Source organism: Tiliqua scincoides, chromosome 2, assembly GCF_035046505.1.
Source record: "Tiliqua scincoides isolate rTilSci1 chromosome 2, rTilSci1.hap2, whole genome shotgun sequence".
NCBI classification, from domain to species: domain Eukaryota; kingdom Metazoa; phylum Chordata; class Lepidosauria; order Squamata; family Scincidae; genus Tiliqua; species Tiliqua scincoides.
This window is the reverse complement of record NC_089822.1, coordinates 203,889,342-203,907,201: the sequence shown is the minus strand read 5'-3', so window position 1 is coordinate 203,907,201 and position 17,860 is coordinate 203,889,342. Positions and strand designations below refer to the sequence as shown.

The following is a 17,860-nucleotide window of genomic DNA, read 5'->3' as shown; positions in this document are numbered from 1 at the left end:
TACACAACCCATGATGGATAGGGAGACACGCTAATCTAGTTGCCACCAGTAAAAGGGCAACATCTTCTGATGAAACTGCCTATGAGAGATCGTACTTCAGCTCAGCAGCTGGTTTTTTAAGGGACCACGTGCCATGATACTAGAATAGATGAACAGCAAAGGAGTGGAAGTGCTCAAAATGAGAAGTGTTAACATTATATATGTGTGTGCTAGATTTGCCCCTAAACAACAGCTGGGTTTTGAAGTTTTTTTAAAAAAATGGTCTATCAATCTCACTCCTAGTGTGAAAAACTGAGACCAGAAAGCAGATTGAGAGGAAGTTAGATGTTGGTGACGCACCACTAATGTTGCTCAGACGTTTGTAGGGGATGTGGTTAGTTGGCTGTTTTTTACTTCTGAATAGATTTGTGTTTTGCTTTGAGTAGCAAAGACTTGTTCCCACATTCATGGAAATGTATATACTTTTTTGAGAAAGATTATGTTCTGACTATTTTTAGCTTGAGCTTGAGCTTTTACAAAGCCTTTACAAATCGATTTACATGCAACCATTCAAGTGCCACGCTAAGAACATAAGGAGAGCCCTGCTGGATCAGGCCAAGGGCCATATACTCTAGCTTCCTGTATCTCACAGTGTTCCCCCAGATGCCCCAGGGAGCATTCAATACAACATGATACCTGTATCTTGTTGCCACTTCCTTGCATGGTGTTCTCTTGTCTTGCCAGGACTTTCACTGGTGTGGTAGGGATCACCGGAACGTAACAGCCCTGTTGATGAAACACAGTGGTTTCTTTTAATACTTAAAATGCTTGTCTGCTCCTAAACTCTCCTTTCTTTAGAATGGCATTCCATTTGGAGGTGGTGGCAATTACTCATAGGAAGAGGAAGCAACCTTATTTTGACTCAGGCCATAGGTCCATCCATCTCAGTATTGTAGACACTGACTGGCAATAGCTCTTCAGGGTAACAGACAGGGGTCCTTTCCAGCCCTACCTGGAGATGCCAGACATGGAACCTGCAGCCTTGTGCATTCAGAGCAAGTGCTCTACCTCTGAGCTACATCATTCCTCCCACTCTAGAGTGAACTCTCACTATAACCTTGTAGTATCACAATTATTGTATTCTAAGAATGCATTCAGAGGTCTTCAACCTTGTTCCTGGAATGCCGACTTGCATCAACTAAGTTACCTGCTGCTTCCTTTTTATGAGGTCCTGCAATATTAATGGTGCACATAACAATGCAGATGCATAGGAAACCAGGCCAAGATGAAAATCTGCTTTTAGTTCTCAGTTTTACTGAGTTCCCTTAAACCAGTGATTAAACTGGAGAGTTTGCTTTTGTTACTGTGATTCAGCTTCTCTTAACACAGGTGATGGATGTCCTGATAACAGGACTACTGTGAGAGCCAGAATGGGGGCAAACTTGGAGCATTCACCTGCCCTTGGAACATAGCATTTGCTATAATGAAAAGCTCTAATCTCAGCGTATTCGATTTTCACTAACATATTCTTTCTGGGTCATTGTTCTCCAGAGAGCATCCTGCCTTCAAGCCAAATCCTATGCTCCAGATCATTTTCCTTAACACAGTAGCATGTGGAACTCAATTGATATGATTTCCATTACAGTTGGTGCTACTCTTTTTTTTCTAGCTACTGCTAAACACTTTGTGACTATATGGAGAGCAAGAGAGGGAGTCACTACATTTTTAACCTTGTCCTCATTAAAATGCAGTTTATAAATGCTTAACCTATACTAGGCCTAGCAATAGACAACCAACATTTCATTTGTACAGTGAGCTAAGCATAAAAAAGAGATGCTGCTGCATTATGTTCCTGAATATCCTATTGCTGCTCTCCCTGTGATCCTAAAGCTGGAATCCTGACCTCACTTTCCTGGGAGTAAGTCCCATTGAACACAATAGGACTGAGTAGACCTGGCTAGGATTGTGCCCTAAGTTCTTTTCTTGGAGCCCTGTTTGCCCCACGGCCAGCCTAGATAATCTAAAGTTGGTGTTTTCCTGCCCTTCTGATTGCATCCTCCCCATCCCTTAACACCCTGCAACAGCTGCCTCTCAGTAGAGGAATGTTTCTGCTGCAGTGCATTGGAAGGCAGCTTTCCAAGTAGACTGACTTATCAAATGAGGGCTGCAGAGATTTGCCAAATGCTGAATTTAGTTCTTAGAATGAGAAGACAAGAAGAGCCCTTGTTGATAGATATGTTTTCACAGACATGATCCTGCCATGCCAGATTACCAGTGAATTTTTTCCCTCTTGATGTGAATGCCACGCAGGTCGCTTTTCCCACTCTAGACGTATGACAGTGAACGCCTACAGATCAGCTCTCTTGCTGCATTTCATTTCTGTTTTCTCCCTCAGTGTTTCAGTACTAATTTTTCTGCATCTTCTGTACATACTTGATTCTTCTTCACAGAACTGCAGGGTCAAGTTTTTAGAACTTTATTCCCTCCTGAATGCTGAATTGATGGCAGCTACTACCATGAAACTATAGGGACTTTCATGAATCAAAAGTTTTCTCCTCTAGTAGCATGAAGACAAGTCATTGAAGTAACCTGTTCTTCAGTGAAGTAACCTGTATGTTAAAATATCTTAGCAGAGGATGATGTTTGGTGAATGGTTGCATAGATGTTATAGTACAAATTAACCATAAAAAGCTTCAGGATCAAAGAAGGGAAACAGTGTCACACACATACCCTCCCATGAAGTTATGTGATACTTTTGTCCATACCAGTAGCTTAAAAGTTTCTTCCTCTTCAGTGATGTTCAGTCCTCTGCAGAAGTAAGCCAGGAAGTGGGGCTGCACTGATCTCATAGGATGTGGTGTGGACTTCCCAAACCCCTCATGCAATGTTTTTGGGAGATGACATTTAAAACTGCCAGTATAGATGCACCGATGGATATCTATGGTTTAAAAAAGATACTAGCGTGCAGTTGATGAGAGGTGCCAGGAGCTAATGAAAGTGTTAACATTAATCTGAAACCACTGGCATTTCTAGAAACTGGCCTGAAGTAGCTGGACACACATTCCTCAGCAATATTGTGCTTAGGATGATATGAACTGCTAGGTTGAGCTCCAAGGGGAGAATATTTTCAGAAACAGGCTCTTAATAGCGTTATAAATTAGTATAAATGAGTTTATATTGCCTTATTTTATTTTCTGGTTCATTATAAGATCTCTGCTTGATTGAAACTGGAAATTCCATGCAGCGGTTTAGCAGAGAGTTGCATCACACATACATGTTAATTACTTAGCTGCAACACCTGGTGGTTACTTGCATATGTGAGTGGGCCATCACAGATCTGATGCAGATCGAACTTTGCACTTTGCTTCCAATGCAATGCTGCTTCCTTCATTGGAGACAATTGGCACATTACACTGCCAGGCCTCAGTACTAAGTACTCAGTACTAAGACATGACAGCTGTCTTGAGTACTTTAGTACTAGTTCCCAAACTAGTGGGTTATGATCCACCAGTCAGGGAAGCAGTCATCCCTAGCCCCTTAAGAGGCAGGGTGGGGGTGGGTGGTAGCGACACAATCCCCAGGATCATGTCACTGCCAGGGGCAGAAGGGGGGATTACTTACCTAAGCTATTGCGATCTCCAAGACACCTCCACAGGGCTCACCACACCCCGAAAAAGCTAAAAGTCCTCTAAAAGTGCTTGCAAGCACCCCCCCTTGAAATCAACCCTTCTATAAGGATGGAAAAGAGGTTGACTACTGCTGTAGTAAGTAGTTGTGGTATGGAGAGACTACTGGGGGATATTTTATGGAGCATCCTTTGCTTACATGGCACATTGACTTCCTGTCTCCACTTTTTCCTAAGGATGGAATTCCCACTCGGTTTCCTCATTGTTGGGCTGAGCACATGGCTTGCTCCTGTGCGTTGGTGGCCTGTTTTAGCAGCCCATGTGTGCTAGTGGAGAAGGCTGGCTGCAAGCCAGGAGGAAGCTCTCATTTAAACAGCACAGAACTGGGGAAGGCTCACTCACTCATAGCAGAGCTGTTTTGCCAATGCTTTAGGACACTTTGCATGTCTCTCTCCCCTGCCCCCCCCCCCACAGCACTCTATGCGCAATGTGTGCTTTGTAGTGCTTGAATGGCAGTATGTGAGTGTATCTTTGTTGTGCATACTTGGATTGGAAAACTTCTCTGCGCATGTTCAAAGATTATGTACAACCTTAAAAAAAAATTCTGCTCTTTTTCCATGAACTCAGAGCAGCAAACACTGTTCTCTTTCCCTGTCCCTCCCCTGTCTCACTTTACCTTCACAACAACCCTATGAGGTAGATGAGGCCAGGAACATGACTGGCCCTGGCCCCTGTGTGGGGGTTTGAAACGATGTCCTGGGTCTGGCACCAGCACTCTGTCTGCCACGCCAGTTTCTACCAAATTTCAAATGTCTGGAAAAAGGAACATAAGTAGCCCTTAAATTCAGCACCATCATAACAATCAAGTGGTGTAGTAGCATACTTAGATTTCTGGGATAGGAAATCCTAGCCAGTAAGGAAACCTTAGATTTGAACAGAAAGGACACCAAAACCATTAAGACTATTTATTCATTTACTGTGCAGTTTGGAAACCAAGCAGGAATGTTTACCGTAAAGTTGGACAGGCCAAATATGTGAATTAGGAATGTACAAAACCCACTGCAGGCAAAATTCAGTCCTGAAATCAATTCCCCATCATGATGGATTTTCAAGGGGAATTTAATTTGTCATTTTGGATTTCAGACAGTCCCATGTGTGTTTCTGTGTTTCCTATGGGTGACTCAGTTAAAGCCATTTCATACTATTTGCAGGTTCCTGGTGCTTTTATGCAAGTGTTTGCTGTAATATATGTAATGGGATTTGCAGTTTTACAGCTGCATAAGTAATAGTGTAGCACAGTGGTTCTTACACATTTAGCACTGGGACCCACTTCTTAGAATGAGAATCTGTCAGGATCTACCAGAAGTGATGTCATGACCGGAAGTGACATCATCCAGCAGGAAATTTTTTAACAATCCTAGGCTGCAATCCTACCCACACTGACCCAGGAGTAAGTTTCATTTGCTATCATTGTTAAAAGAATATACATAGTAGCTTGTTAAAAGTACAGACGGGTAACATTTCCCCAAATGCAGTCACCTACCATGGGAGCATCAAGTCTAATACATTAAAAATAAAATATTGAAATGAATGGGGATCCTGAAATTGGCTCACGACCCACCTAGTAGGTCCAGGCCCACAGTTTGAGAAACACTGGTGTAGCATCATGGTTAAGAAAGGGACGTGGGGAGTCACTGGTTCAAACTTTATGTAAGAACTCTGAGAAGTAGCCTTAGGCAAGCCACCATGCCTCAATTTGACTCCCATCTAAACTATGGGATAAGACTGGCCTGCCACCATGCCCCACTGGATTCCTAGGATGATAACACAAGAAGTGCTGTGAGCAGTTAGCACAAGGGCTGTGTTGGAAAGTGGTTGCATTTAACAGACTCATCATTGAAAAGGTTATGCTATGAGTTACTATCATGTCTGTGGTGCTCACGTCTAGTTCTGGTGTACAAAAACTATGACTTCATGAGTTCAGAAAAGCATTGGGGTAGTATCCTACAGGGGTGGTTTCCAGTAGGTTGTAGATGTCATTGTGGTCTTTGGATGCCAGTTCCATTAGATGGTCTTAAATAAAAGTAAACTGTGTAGGAACATTGCTTTAAAATCCATTCAGAAATTGCATGGCAGTTGGGGACTGCTGCTAGACACGGGGCACTTGGCCTGTAATATCCCACCTCTTATCAGCTATGTTTCTACATAAAACAACTGGAGGTAGTCATCCAGGGATTTGGAATCCTTTTCCCTTGCATTCCAAGGAAGCTGTTGAAATTCTGAATAGATGTGTGCAGTCAGTCAGTATCTGGGTCCCAGAGCATGGGCTGAGGGCACATGATGCAGCTACCTTGATGAAACTAAGCAAGCCTGGGCCTGGTCCAATGGATGATTGCCTGAGAATCTGATTTGTACCAGCTTGAGTTGCATGGTAGAAGAAAGGTTTATATAACTAATGCAATGGACTAGATGGAGGTGAGTGAGCTGAAGTTTTGTCCAGAGAGTTCCCCTGCTCAGTAGAACTGCTACTCTGGGAACTGGGGTTCAGGCTATGTTGTATGTGGTAGCACTCCCCTTGAACACACAGACTCACAGGTTGGGGCTGCTCTTGGTTCTGGCCTCAAACCTGGATGCCCTGGTGGTATCATGGTCAAGAGTATATTTGTCCAATTCGGTTGCCAACCACAACCGATCTGTTTGTCAACGCACCAGATCTGGCTGAAGTGGAGGATGGGCTAGTATTATATTTAGTTATTTTATTTGAGCCATTTACTTATTTGATTTTCTTTGTAAATTGCTTTGTTAACTTTTTGGTTGAAAAGTGGTATATAAATGCTGCTGGTGGTGGTAATGATACAATATAACCTTTCTCCATTTGAACAATGTATGAAAACTTCAGCTGACCCAAAATGCAGCAGCCAAACTGCTGACCAGAGCTGAATCTGTGTTAGAATGCAATTTCTGTGTTCACTGGCTTCTGACCTTTTTCCAGACACAATTCAAACTTTTTTGGCCTATAAAGTGCTAGGGTGCTTGGAACCCATATAACTCCACCTCCACATTTAAGATGTACTTAGGTTTCTTAACTGAGTTCTCATCTTGCTTTATGGTTTGATTAATTGTTAGTTACCCTGGAAATTTTATTATAGGAAGACAAGATACAAATAATAGCATTTGAAGGTAGATGATTTTTATGTCACTTTTCCATGACTTAGAGTTACTTGCAACACAAAACACAATTTAAAATAAATAAAACAATTCAAAGTTCTCAGAAGGCAGTGGTATTCTAAACAGGGCCCTCCCTGATTTTCACTGGGGACAGGAAGGATTATGTGAGAGAAGGCAGTCCTTCAGATATCCTGGTTCCATACTGTTTAGGACTTTGAAGGTAATCACCAGCACCTTGAATTGGGCTCTGAATTGAACGGGCAGCCAGTGCAACTGCTCAAGCAGCCACATGGCAGAATCAAACTGCTGAACTCCAGTGACCACATGGTTCGCTGCATTCTGCACTAATTGCAAATTCCAGGCTGCCTTCAAGGGCAGCCCCACATAGAGTTTGTTGCAGTAGTCTAAATGAAATGTCACATGGGCCACCGTAGCCGGATCCAACAGTGTTCTGATCACTTGCCTATCCTGTGTATATAGAATAATGCAAGGTGATATCTCAAATGCTAGTAAATTTGCAAAAGATGTGGATCCAAAAGATTTTAATAGACAAATTGCACTTTGAGAGAAATCATAATTGTCTGTCTGTGGACACCTAACAGTCTTTGTTTGTTACTCTTGATGTGCTGTGAGCCAGGAGAGATTTATTCACTTTTCCTCAACAAGATTGAATTCACAGTTCATTGTAGAAAATACAGAACATCCAGGATAAGGAAAGCAAGTGGGAAACAGGTAGCTGTTGACCTGATGACCTTAATCTGGCTTTGGCATGTCTTAACAAGACAGTTTATGTATAGCATATTAGGAGGTCTGCTTTTGCATCTAGCTGACTTCTGAATAAAATCCCCCATGAAGACACTTGAAACATGTTGGGAATTACTGATTTAAGTAATTGATTTTGCCTCTTGAATCTTTTCCTTCTGTTGGCATGCTCCCCTTTGTATTAGTAGATACTACTACTTAACATTTACAGAACTGTAACTCAGTTCATAGTACCTGCAGCAAGACTGAGCTAATGATGTGTCTCAGTCAGGCTTGCAGGTAGCCAATTGCCTTGTGGCAAATAAGCATTGACAGTAACCTGGCAGCGAAGCTTGGCCAAAATATTTGTGTCTTTCTTTTCTTTTGGGTCACAAACTATATACATTCCTATACAAGGACAGTCAAGCTAGTAAATGGTTTTTGTTTTGTTTCTTTTGTGGCTAGTGACTTTGTGGATGGATTTGTCAGGCTGTCCTGAAGTGCATGAGCATAAACCAAAGTCTCTCTCCTCCCGTTGATTTCCCTTGCGTCTTTATGCTCAGTGTTTCATACTGCAAAGTTTCACCCTGTCTGCATGTTGAAGTTAAGGCCCTGTTCACATGACCGTGGTGTGCTGTGACAAGAACAAGCCCTAGCAGGTCTCAGGCTCATGCACCTTCTCCTTTACACACAAGAGGAACATATTAGAAGCTTCCATTTAGCAGCTTGTATCCAACTGCCATTTCTCATTGTGTCTGCCTATGGGAAACTAGTTTGGATTAAGGTGTAATGGGGAACTGTGGTTTGCTGCAAACCACAAATGTAAGTTTCTGATCTTCTTCCTTTCATATAGGTTTGAGGCTTGCCATGGCTTGTTTTGGACACCCGAACTGGACCAAGTGTGAGCAGCTTATGTCAAATGCATTCTGTTGTTTCAGCAAGAGCGTGTATTCCAAATGAGCATATTTGGTCCCCACAAGAACTTGATGCTTTTCCAGACTTTTTCCAAACACTCATCAGACTGCCAGTGTTACTCAAGATTTGAGCAGAGAGGTGGTCATTATCTTGTCGAAAGAGAATTTTAGAAGTTTGCAGATAGAATCTCCTCCGGTTTCAGAGCCCCTGGGCCTGTTGTGCAGAATGCAGGCCACACTGCAGTGTTTCCTGTGCACATTTGAGTTGCTTTGCCACTTCATTTTTCCTCTAGCAACATAGAGTGTTTCAAGTGCTGTTAGCAGATTTCCATCTCAGTCCTTATCTTCTGTTTTGAGAATGGGTGTGAAGTTTTCTTGGCAGTAGAACTTGTCAGATAATCCAAGGGTAAATCTATTCAAGAGACCTTGTGGGGCATATTAATTATTTCCCAATATATTATTGTCTTTCCCCCTCAACTCTTCCAGAAATATGTGTTATCTGCCATCGTCATTGATCCACAGTGGTGGTATACATTTTAAATGTATTGCATAATCCTTGCAAAACAGTTCTAAAGTAAACTTTCCCTTTAACTTATACATAGAACTGGGCCATTTTGCAATAATTATTCATTTTTCCTATATAAACATTTCATTTCTACTTTTTGTGTGTTGTCACTTTCCTGTGACATTCCCTCTTCCAAGTTGCAACAAAATGTTCGCTGCTGGTGAATCTTTGTACTTGATGAGAATGGTTTAAAGGTTTTGGTCAATTGTGTGCATCTATAAACTTGGAGCAAGTGCCAGCTTTTGTGGAGAGGCAGTGATCAGACTGATTCAGATGCTGCTTTGTACTTACTAGTGAGACTCTCAGTGTAAGTGGGAAGAGATTCTTTGTTGGTGATAGCCCAAGTAATTAAGGACCAGATTCCTTTTTAAAATATGCATAACAGGGTTTTGCCTCTTGTATCTAGTTTTTCTGACCACCTAGGTGCACATGACTATTATTTTTCTCACTGGTTCAGTACAACATTACAAAATACAACAGTGCACTGCTATCCTATAGATATATTTTATGGTAATAGGTACATATGGTTGAGAGATACTAGCCTATTTTGGAGAGCCAAAAGATTTCCCCATCCCATATCCATAATCCCCTTGCCATTTAGTCTGGCAATTTCATCTGAAAAAGAAATAAGCATTCATTAGCTCCAGTTTCCAAACATGAATTTTGTACTACATGCAGCTCTAACCAGCTAGACATTCTGTTCATGGAATGCCATAGCCAGAAAAACTTGCTTCCTCACTTACTGGCAGGTTATTCCCAAAAATTGAAAATACTTTTCATGCAAGGAAGGGGAAAGTCCAAGCAAGCTTTCTCTTAGGGAGCCACAGCTAATTGTGGTGGTTGAGGACAGTAGAACTGCTCAGTGCTATGGGTTATCTGTTGTCGTTTCCCCTCTCTGATCCATCCCATTCTACAGATTTGAACAATTTCCACTTTGTGTGAAGAACCAGAAAAATGCTGTAATCTGCTTCAAAATTACACTTTGTTTCCAGCCTTGGATGGTGGTTGAAGTACAGTTTTCCCTTTGGGTTTTTCATTGATGTGGTTCCGCTGTAGTTGCCGCAGCAGCCAACCTCAGTAAACTGTCTGGTTTTCACTTGCAGGATGTTTGATGTGGGGGGCCAAAGGTCTGAGAGAAAGAAGTGGATCCATTGCTTTGAAGGAGTGACGGCCATTATCTTCTGTGTTGCTCTTAGTGCATATGACTTGGTTCTGGCTGAAGATGAAGAGATGGTAAGGAAAGAATTGTGTTACAGCACAAGCCTTGCTGGCTTATTAGGTATGTCATGCTTGCTTGATTCTAGGTATGTCATGCTTTGGGGTATTTCATCTGATCTATGCTTGTCTCTTTAACTCATGTTAAATTCTCTACAGCAGTGGTTCTCAAACTTTGAGGGAGCTTTACTCCCTTAGCAAGTCTTTGCAGGGGAGAGGCTAGGGCAGTGATGCCATCCCCAGGATCGCAAAACAGAAGTGCTTTGCACCCGCTTTTACTGAAGATTCCAAGCCTGTGGAGGTCTGGGCAGGGCTCCTCACACCTCCTGCAGTCTCCAGCAGCCCTACTTAATTAAATGTAAGTGAAAGCACCCCGCTTCACACCTCATAGGAATGTGATCCTGGGGATTGCTTCCCTGCCTCTTCCTTTCCCCTGTCCCTTTAAGGGACAGGGAAACCTTTACACAAACTGGTGGGTCGTGGCCCACCAGTTTGAGAACCACTGCTCTAAAGGAAATGAGCTACCTGTTGCATAAATGCCTACTTTAGTCAAAGATTTCTAGGCTCTGCAAGTTGGTGAATGAGAATTACTATCCTGCACTGGGACATGCTGCTGTTGGAAATGTCCCGTTTAATCCCCTGCCCTGTGGATGGTGCCTCCCCACCCCACAACATTTCCCATGCTATGTTTCCTTTCTGTATTCATACACAGCTAGAGTGACAACACTCTAGCCTCCACAAAGTGTTCCACAAAACGTTGATTTCCTCCTAACTAGATCAATGTGTAAGTAACAACTTTTCCCCCAATGTCTTTTATGGGGGGGGGGGGGGGACGGGACTAAGAAATAGGGGGGAATATGTTTTAGTACTTTGATTCTGAAGAATAAAGAAGTGCTTTAAAATTGATTCCAATAGTAACTTCTAATTTCTGCTTATGCTGTAGGTTAGTACTTTAATAAGCAGAATGCCTGGTGATTTAAAACTGTCCATTGTCTGTTCACAACATTTGGATACAGGAACCTGATGGCTCTTCTTCCTGAATTTTTCTGGTGCACGCTGTTACTTCATTGCTAAATGCATCTCTATTATAGTCTAGATTTAAGCTCACTTCCAGAGCTGAGCATCAAATCTTACACGTTGGCTACTAGCAGTGGCAGAAAATGTTGGCAAGGCCTTCACTGAGGTCTCCCAGTACTCCTAGCCTGCAATCTCCCACTCCCATCAGTGCTATTTTCATTGGTGGTTCCAAACACACTTCCCCGCTCAGGGTATTTGTTGTCTTGGCAGAATCGTATGCATGAGAGCATGAAGTTATTTGACAGCATCTGTAACAACAAGTGGTTTACAGACACATCCATCATCCTCTTCCTCAACAAGAAGGATCTCTTTGAAGAGAAGATCATCCACAGCCCTTTGACTATTTGCTTCCCAGAGTACACAGGTATTGTGCCATTTTCCTTTGACTTCAGACATTAGCTCAGGATCCTGTAGATGGTTAGTCATGATCAATTTGACCTGGGACCACAGTCTTTAGACTGATGTAGGGAGGAATAAATTTCCCTTTCAAGAAAATCCTTATGCCAAATTTATCTTTGCTATACCTAATTCCCTAACAAGTTCCATTCACAATGTTTTCCTTTTAGCACAAAGATAAAACCTGGTGGTTCCGCACCAAATATTTAACCCTGAAATGATTACTAATGCCTGGGAGATCCATCCTGAACTCCAGTTCCGAAACAGACAGATTTGCAATGGAGCAATAAATCATAGGATGGTCAAATGGAAGAATGTTTATATTTGGTGGACAGCAAGCCAGTTGTTATGCATAGGAGAGAACTTATGAACCTTACAGTGTGTTTGTGGAAAGATTATGGGAATTGAGCATATCGTTATGTGACCAGTGGATGCATTATAGCTTATATAAAGTAGCAGATAGTTGTATTTCTCTCCTCCCCCACAACACCCACACGCATACACGGGTTTCTGCTGGGCAGAGTGTGTAAACAGATACATACTTTTTAAATTGCTAACTGTAACCCTTACTGCACATAGCCTCTTCTGAAGCACGAGTTTACTAAAATATTTATATCCTGCATTCCTTCTCCAACTGGAACCCTCAGGGCAGCTGACCTGCCTACGCAGTAATGTCTCTTAGAAATATATGAGTGGTAATACACTACCAATTGTTCTAACCCTTTCAGGAGCATTGTGACCCTCTATCTCATCTCTGAAATCTAAGGATAAATGGCCATGACTGGTTTGTCTGATTTATTATTGGTGGCATAAGAACAGTAGTAATCTTCCTCTGAAAGTTGTACGTTTTGATTCTAGGAAGCCTTTCTGGTTGCGTGTACTAGAGGGTAGTCATGCATGCATATGTGCAGATAAGTACACAACCCTGCCTAGGAAAAATTAAGTTTCAGGGTGGGGAAGATGCATGTCGGTCTGTTACAGTGATCACGCACGCACACACACAAAAATAGTTTTGCAGGGTTTCAGATTTATTGTGGCACATAAAACCTGGTCACAAGAAATGTTAGTCTTTAAGATGCTACAAAACTCCCTTTCTGAATTGAGTTCTTGTGCTGTTGGATTTTTATTTTATGGTTGAGTAAAGCAGCGTGAGAGCAAATATAAGCTCTGTTGCTTATGAAAGGTCGAGAAGGAAGGTCCTGGGATATACAGGGTGGAATTGAAATTCAGGAAGCACTCAGTCTGCATTTTGATCAACAAGTGTTGCTGCAGCTAATTAGAACTGGGCCCTTGATATCTAGCATTTACCATTCATGAAGACTTTGGCAGTGGGGAAAGGAGGCGGTCTTGTTTTTGTGCTTGTTCTGCACAGTAGGATGTTCTGCACAGCAGTGAGAATTTTCTCTTGCTGATAAAGCCCTTCAACTACAATGAGAGTCTGTCCCCAGGTTATGTGGCTGCTGCTTCTGAGTAGGAAAAAGAACAAGGCAAAGTGACTTTGCTTCAACAGTACAGACAACATGGCATAAGCATAATCAGCAAGCACTCTGGGATTTGTTCTGCACATTGGTCTTCCTAGATAGAATCCTTTGCTCCCTTCATCTTCATTTACTTCCTCTAGGACTCAGGGTTCTGCAGTGCAAGTAGCTATGTTTAAGTCACCTCTTCTAATGTGCATTCTTTAAGCAAGACCATGGGAAATGTACTGGTTTGGGTAAGGCAGCATTGACTGTCAGCTCAAGTCATGAGATTTCTCTGCAAGCAAATGCAGCTGCTGACAGCTAACATCCAGACTTATGTTGAGCATTTAGCACATTCCATTTTTCAGGAAGCATTGCCCTGTAGATTATCAAGCAGACCATGTTTCACAGCCAAGCTGTATCTCATCTCGGGTATTTCTAGCTTTGCTGGCAGAAAGAAATTGTCACAGGGCAGGCCTGAAAGTGTAAGTGAGAAATCTGAACAATATGTCAGTCAGTGAAGTACCTTTTTTTTTCTTGTCCAGTGTAGCAGAGAGAGAGAGAGAGAGAGAGAGAGAAGATGATGACTTAATTACCAGTGCTATTGCAGGATGGCAGTTTTGTAAAAACGGTCAGCAGACGCATCAGCTTCTTAGGAAATTTGCAATGAGATCTCTCTCTCTTTCTCTAGAGACCAACTTCTCCAGTTCAGTGGCATATGAAGCACTGGCCTGGTGGATTTATTCATTTTAGTGTTGCTGCTTGCTCTGTGCCACTAAGCTATATTGCTCTGGGTTTCATGGGAAAGAGCCAGTGGGACAGTGCATTTCCCTTGGCACTTGGTGAGTCAGCTCACCAGGCACTGAGGGGAGCAGAGCTTTTATGGGACCAGACTCCCACTCAGCTTTTATAACACCTCCCTACTATGGGCTACTTGCTGGTAAAAATGGCAAGTAGATACCAGGATCATACACACTACTGAAAAGAACACACCAGCCTTATCTGGTCCTGTCTTGTGTCCTTCCTTTCAGGGGCCAACAAGTATGATGAGGCTGCAGGCTACATCCAGAGCAAGTTTGAGGACCTGAACAAGAGGAAAGACACCAAGGAGATCTATACTCACTTCACCTGTGCCACTGATACCAAGAACGTACAGTTTGTCTTTGATGCGGTCACTGATGTCATCATCAAAAACAACCTGAAGGACTGCGGGCTCTTCTAGCGCTTCAGGTGGAATCTACTGAGGAACACAGGAAGGTGAGGCACTGCTTGGATACTGCAAGTAATCAGATATGCTGCTGCTTAAGAATAGTGCCACGTGCATCCGTTTGACAAAAAAGACATGCACACAGGCAGTGTTGGGGAGATCAACTGTTTATCCCTCATCTGATTTGCATATACCTGGCCACTTCGGGCACACTTCTAGGCTCATGAAGATGATCCATCAGAATTTAGCTCCCATCTGAATTTCAGTATTGAACTGTACCACTCAGAAGTAGCTATAGGCATTGTTTTGTTGAGATAGCAGCGCATATTCTCTAAACCGTTTTACTGCCCCTATGGAGTTTTCCAAATAGATTCCGATAAATAATTTATATTTTATCCATTTACAATATTTAAATTTATATATTTTTATTTTATTTAAAAAATGATTGAAAGGTAATTTTAAAAAAAATGTGACCTAAGGCTCTGTGAACTATATAGGACTAGGTAGGGGTCTGAACTGAAGGCCACATGTGGAATGGCTGCTAAATACAGCCTGACTCTATTCTGACCCCTGAACTAAGCATTTGTGTGTACATAAATGTACAAGTCAGTTCACAGTCATGTCACTCACCTTTCACAGTTGTGCAGGAAGTTGGAGACAGCAGGCTATAGAGACTGTTCCAGGGATTCTCTGTTGCCTGTGACTAATGCACACCTTATATGACCTCTATTTAGCATGGTAAACCACTTATGTGAACTTTTTTGTTGAAAAGCAATGTATAAATATTCTTAACGATGATTTCTTTTGCAGGATTACTTGAACTGCTCCATATGAGGAAGAGGCTGGTGTTGATGAAGGGAGGACTGCACCATTTAACGACTTCTGCTTCTTAAATTTTTGTTTCATTCCTTTTCATTTTCCTAATGATGAGACTTTGGAGATTTCTGCTGTCCAAGGGACAAGCTCCATTGCTCCCCCTGCTCTGTGCTGTCCCAGGTGCCTGCTGCAGGCTGTTTGTCTCTTCTCCCTGTGCCCACAAAGTCTTATTCAAGAGCCAATGATGGGTGGCCTGCCATAGCTGTAACATTTCCATGTATGTCCACATATTTTTTTAAAGCTGAAGTGCAGAAGGTAGCAGGTCAGAGGACTTTGGACATTTTTTTTCTAATGCTCTTTCCTACTTTTCTGAGACGTGAGAAATTTCTCTGGTCCAAGTAACCCTCTGTCTGACTCTGCCAAAGCAATTGCTGTCCATTTGGTTTCCCACCTTCCATGAGGAGGAGCTCTTGCCATGGGGCAGCTTCTCAGCTCCTCTGTCATTTACACAGACCAGCAAGAAAACAAAAACATTCCTCTAAAAGCCAATTAGTGTGTGAAAAGTTGATTTTTTTTTTTAAAGAAACCCTTCTTTAAAAAAACCTTATTTAAAATGTCAGGTAGTAAACGTTGAGTTACCCGATATGAGCTCATCTTCTCTAGTAAATTTTGTGCCTTGAGGGTGTCTGTATGTTTACATCTGTTTCCTAGTTTGCTTCAATGTGCATTGTGTTTAGATTTGGATAAAATGGGTTTCCCCCCCCCCCCATCCTTTCTCTAGCCTTTCTCTCCCTTTCTGCTGTGGTCCAGGCCAAGTTTTCTATTGAGGGGGCAGCGCCCATGGGTTTTAAACATGTTTCTTCCTGGCCACAGAATTAGGCTCTTAAGGGCTAAGATTCCACTAAGGACTAAGCAATGTTGATGTCAACTTTTTTCCATTGTGCCCCGGCCCAGAGCCTGGGGGTGCTCCTGAGGTTGCTGTACTGCCAGGTCTATTTTAATGTATTTTCTTAGCTCTAATTGTAGCGTCAGTTGAGGAAACACTGCTGTATGTAAGCAGCCCTGCCTGTCCTGCAGTCACTGGGCAGCAGGGCTATTAGTAACCGTCAAGACGCCGCCTAGCTTTTATCACAAATGTTTTACCAAATTGTTCACATGGTTTGAAATAATAAAATGTAGAAAGAAAGTCCTGTTTGTGCTACATTTGCTTCTCTGTCAGCTCCCAGCTAGACCTTGCCCACGTCAATGATTCAGCAAAGGAAACTTGTCTGTGCATGCCAAATGAACTTCCTAGTCCATTTTGCTTTGAATTGTGGTTTCAAGAACAGAACCCAATTTGAAGAGAAGCCTGCTTTATGGTCCATAGTGCCCATCTAGCACCCCTTGGATTTCAAGGATCTTGAGGCTTGCATGATTCTGAATTGGCTATCTTGAATATCGGCTGCCAGGTACTCCTCCGTCCAAAGGAAAGCCCTCCTGCCCGTGTCAAAGGATCTGGAGCTGCCCACCATCAAAGGTAACAAGGCGAGGTAGGCAGGAGGGTGGAATGGGGAGAAATGAGGCAGTAACAGGAGCAGGGCAAGGGATGGGGTGGTGATGGAGGCAGGGAGAAAGTAAATTGGGTCCAGGTGGGGGTGGGTACAGGAGCAGCGGCCACCAAATCCTAACCCCGTTCTCGAGTCCAATCCCATGGCACAGGTCCTCACAGATCTGTGCCAGCTACTTAGCTACCGCAGGTTTGAGTAGACTCCTCCATGCCACAAAAGATTACCCTGGGTAAGGGAATGATTGTTCCGTGACCTAGAGGGAGTCCTCTGCAACTGCTCCCCCCCCCCCACAAGATACAGTGGTAGACATTTTGGCACAATTGCATCAGTGGGGGTAAGGGAAGAATAGGATTGGGCTCTAAATGCCTTCAAGTATTGGTGAAAATAATCTCTGAAATTCCAGTTACATACCTCAGTCTGGGAATAATGTGGGCGGGAGAGTAGTGGTAACACCAGCCCACAAAGTCTGTCTTTTGGAGAGAAATAATGTGTGAGAGGGAATTTACGGGATCAGTTAATGTACATCTGCTGCAAGTCATGTTGACCGATCCTGAGAAGTGAATCCATATACAGGTAGGCCCTTGGTATCCACAGGAATCCGTTCACAAACCCCCTGCAGATAATGGAATCCGTGGGTTCTGACTCACAGGAGCGCCAAATGCAACTGGAACCTTGTTCTGGTCACTCACAGAGCCTTTGCAAGCCTCAGTATGCCACCCAGAGGAGTTTAAAGGCAACTTCTGGTTTTCTGTGAAACTCCTCCAGGTGGCATTCTGGGGCCCTGTGGAGCCTCAAAAAACAAGGTTCTGATTGCCTCTGGGAGGTCTTCAGTGGGTCTAGCCAAGGGTCCAGAACACACGTATGATGGAATCCCCAGATATGGAGGGTTCACTGTATTCTCTGTTCCACTGGTGCTGACTAACCACAACATACATGTGTATCCTATGCTTGTCTACACAAAAGAAAGCCCTATTGAGTTAAATGGAACTTGTTGTCAGGTAAATGTGTATAGCAGTTGTACTCAAACTGGTGGGTCGTGACCTACCAGCTCATGTAAAGATCCCCAGTTCATTTAAAAGGCGGAGAGGCAGTGACACAATCCCCAGGATCCAGAAAGTATGCCTAGCCCAGCACAGCCCTCCACAGGGC

General features: G+C 42.9%; 1 protein-coding gene across 1 annotated transcript in view; it reads left to right on the top strand.

Annotated features, from left to right (window-relative positions):
- The window catches only part of GNAI2 (G protein subunit alpha i2), a 158,772-nt gene extending 142,425 nt beyond the window's left edge, over positions 1 to 16,347 (top strand). The window contains exons 6-9 of the mRNA XM_066613513.1: positions 10,097 to 10,226; positions 11,496 to 11,649; positions 14,173 to 14,398; positions 15,159 to 16,347. Of these exons, the coding sequence (XP_066469610.1) occupies positions 10,097 to 10,226; positions 11,496 to 11,649; positions 14,173 to 14,363 (475 nt within the window). The 3' untranslated portion in view covers positions 14,364 to 14,398; positions 15,159 to 16,347. The remainder of the gene's footprint in view (positions 1 to 10,096; positions 10,227 to 11,495; positions 11,650 to 14,172; positions 14,399 to 15,158) is intronic.
- The last annotated feature ends 1,513 nt before the right edge of the window (positions 16,348 to 17,860 follow it).